General features: G+C 39.3%; 1 protein-coding gene across 1 annotated transcript in view; it reads right to left on the minus strand.

Annotated features, from left to right (window-relative positions):
- Window positions 1–881: 881 nt before the first annotated feature.
- Window positions 882–3756, minus strand: part of NDUFA12 (NADH:ubiquinone oxidoreductase subunit A12) — a 42339-nt gene continuing 39464 nt past the window's right edge. Inside the window, exon 4 of the mRNA XM_017515898.2 lies at window positions 882–1164. Coding sequence (XP_017371387.1) covers window positions 984–1164 — 181 coding nt within the window. The 3' untranslated portion in view covers window positions 882–983. The remainder of the gene's footprint in view (window positions 1165–3756) is intronic.

Genomic DNA, 3756 nt, shown 5'->3' on the forward strand with positions numbered 1-3756 from the left:
TTCCCAGCTTGACTTTTCCCTTGGCTCAGTAATTTTGGGGTCCCAAGATTTATTTTCCTTTCACACACTCGATGCCTTGAGTTGAGATTTGAGAATCAAGGTTTATTCTCTCTTAAGTCATTCAATACCCTTGGAAACAACCACCTGACTCCATATTGCTATTAAACTGTTCCATGGTGGCTCCTAACCAGTCTCCGAGGGCCTTATCCTCAGGGGGTTCGTGGATCCTGGTGACTAAAGACAGCCTGATAAGCTCTTTGGTCACTGGAGCTGTGAGCTTTCCATCCAGAATACAGAGGGATGTGGCACCACCTTTCATCCTACCCAGACACAACAACCAATTCCAAAGATCCCACATTTCCTTGAAAGTCTTTTGCCTACCTCTGGTACCAATCCTGATAGTAAAGTTTTTTTTTTTTTTTTTCTCATTTGTAAGCAACAACAACAAAAAAATCTGTGACCCTAGTTAGCTTAAAGAACTAAGAATATATTGGAACAGAGCCTAGGATAGTTTACAGTTTTAAATGAACTGTTAAAGAACCAGACTCAGGAAATAGGATATCTCTGATAACCTCCTTAGAGAGCTTCAATAAAAGCCACCCAGTCGTGATGACTTTCAGCCTTTGTGTCTCTCCATTCAAGTTCCAAATTCCCATGAGAAAATCTGGACTTGCTTGGCTTGGTTTAGGTCTTCCCATATAAACTATGGTAGTAAGGTAGGGTCCCAAAGCACAAACATGACCCCAGAGGCTGTTTCCAGAAAAGGGAACTGTGAACCAGGCAGCTACCCCAATACAAGTCTACTTCAATCACCATGTTTGCAAGCATCTGTTTTGCAACTGGAAAACAACAAAGTAAAGGGCAAAAAGGCACGAAAGACATTGTTTAGTCAAACAATTTTAATCTAGTTAATGGTAAACAGTAAAAGTGTAATTACATGGAAAGCTCCATATTTTGCATGTTTACACTGTTCTTCATCGTCTTTACTTGTAAGGTGTTGAAGGTGGGATCCACTCCTGAATCTTCTTTCTAGTGGTGGAATAAGGTACATATTGTTCTGGGGTGCCAGTCACGTTGAATTTATGGGTTGTCCAAATGAATTTACGAGAAGTAAGTGGTTTTACTGTTGGAGGATCATCAGTCATACTGTGAAGCCAACGATGCCTTAAAGAGGGGGAAAAAAACCCAAACAGTTATGAAGAGGCAAAACAGCACAGTAGAAGGAGGGTTAAAAACGTAGTCCTGGAACGATTCTGTTGCTTGGGTTCAAGCCTGAGGGCCATCACTTACTAGCTGAATTTTTCTATGCCTTAGTTTTTTTCCATCTGAATATCCCTATTCCTCAAGGATGGTATAATGATAGAAGGAGACAATATACATAAAGCACATAGAAAAATTCTTATGTGTGGCAGATACTCAACAAATGTTAGCTACTGTTCTCATTACTGCCTTTTTTTCTTCATTTTCTTTCATTCCTTCTATTTTTTTTTTTTTTGGAGACAGGGTCTCACTCTGTCACACAGGCTGGAATGCAGAAGCACAATCGTGGCTCACTACAGCCTTGAACTCCTGGGCTCATGTGATCCTCCTACCTCAGCTTCCTACGTAGCTGGGACTACAAGAGCATGCCACCATGCCTGGCTAACGTTTAGAACATTTTTGTAGAAATGATGTCTCACTATGCTGCCCAGGTCGATCTCGAACTTCTGAGCTCAAGAGATCTTCCTGCTTCAGCCTCTCAAAGTGCTAGGATTATAGGCATGAGCCACCATGCCTGGCCTATTACTGTATTTTATCAAATCTGACACCATCCATTTTCAGACATGCCATTATTTTATCTCCCTCTAAGAAAGAAAAGATGCTACCAAATGAATTATGGCACACTACTGATTATAATACGTATTCCAATTTTAGATGTAAAAATGTATTTTAGAATTGATAAAATACAGTACTACTATTAGGTGCTAGAGGCCGATTCTAGATTTTCAGTATGCTCAGGTTACTCTGGCTCATGAAGGTCTAGTTTAAAACCCATGAGGCTCCTGCTGAGAAGAGTCTCTGATGCATTGTAAATTCAAGCGTGTGAATATAAACACTAGAGAATATGCAACTTGTTATATTAAAAATTTAAACTTGTTATATTAAAAAATTAAATCAGGGCCAGGCACAGTGGTTCATGTCTATAATCCCAGCACCGTGGGAAGACGAGGCAGGAGGATCACTTGAGACCAGAAGTTCGAAACTAGCCTGGGCAACATGGTGAGACCCTGTCTAAAAAAAAAAAAAAAAAAAGTTGAATCAGCCCCCAATTCACAAATATTTCAGTCATAAGTGCTTAACAATTTAATTTAAGAGGATATTTTCCAGAAATCAGACCTAAAAGCTGGATACCTGGAGTTGAAAGAGAAGAGACCAGTGATATTGCTGCTAATGACAGGGAAAGGAGGAATCAGTTTGTGGAACAAAGAGTGCGATCAAGCAGGAAGCTAAGCTGAGGGGTTTATATGGGAAATAAGGGGAGAGTGAATTCGTACCAGCCCCTAAGACCTGGAGCTCACAAGACAGAGACGACCCTATTGTGGCGGAGGGCAGAATGAGGGGACAGCCACAGAACTGCAGCCCCAAGGGGGAAAAAAGGTGATTATCTAGCTTCAGAGAAAAGGACAAGAGAAGGATGTTTCAGTGGAATAACTAAAACTAAAGCTAATGAGAAAAATTTTTGTTGCTATGTAAGCCTAAGAATATTTGCTAGCAGTAATTGATAGATCCTGCTAGGTAATTGGCTAAAATCCAGTCTGAATAGAGATAAAATATGATTACAGTTGCTATATTTGTATCTAAAGATAACTGTATCATGATCAGCTTATACAATGAGGAATGCAGAAGGCTGTACAAGCTAGGTCAGTGTCTGTCTTACAACCTCTAAAGGAAGCTGGGGATTAGTGAAAGTGACCTGGACCAATAAACCATAACCATTCTTATGAGTATATGAGTGCTGAAGCCCTTGTGAGCCGATGGTGGTGAGCCATGCTCTACTAGCCACTCAGAGGAGGGATTAGCTGTTAAAGTCAAGGCTGTCACTTATCAGGGGGCTTTGCGAGCTTAAAGCACAGAAATACTTAACTTTTACCTTGTTGAGTCAGCTTAACTAAAGAAAAATTTTATTCAAAAAATTGCTGTCAAGACTCCTGAAGATTAAAATGATATTTAAGGAACCACAGTCCTAAGCTTATGCCTATTCAGTTGCTTAAGTGAGGAACTGAAGAGCTCATGGAGAAATGGAAAATGCTCCAAAAAAGTAAAAGATAATTTTTATCACAATACACAAATCTGAAATATTTATCCTGGCACGTCTACATGCAAGAATCAGGGAATGAATAAATAATAAACTATACCCATTATGGCAGTTTATAAAGAATTATAAGAAATGTTTAGAGTCTGCTAGGCAAATATAACCCTGTTGCTATTATTATTAAATAAGGGGTAAACAAATCATATCTTTCAGAATGCCACACAAGAGTTTTATTTTTTTTTTTTTGAGACAGTCTCACTCTATGGTGCAGGCTAGAGTGCAATGGCATGATCTTGGCTCACTGCAACCTCTGCCTCCTGGGCTCAAGTGATTCTCCCCTCAGCCTCCCAAGTAGCTGGAATTACAGGCATGTGCCACCATGCTGGGCTAATTTTTAAATTTTTATTTTTTTTTTTTATTTATTTTTTTTTTATTTTTATTTATTTTTATTTTTTTGAGACGGA

Source organism: Cebus imitator, unplaced genomic scaffold (assembly GCF_001604975.1).
Source record: "Cebus imitator isolate Cc_AM_T3 unplaced genomic scaffold, Cebus_imitator-1.0 Scaffold18, whole genome shotgun sequence".
NCBI classification, from domain to species: Eukaryota; Metazoa; Chordata; class Mammalia; order Primates; family Cebidae; genus Cebus; species Cebus imitator.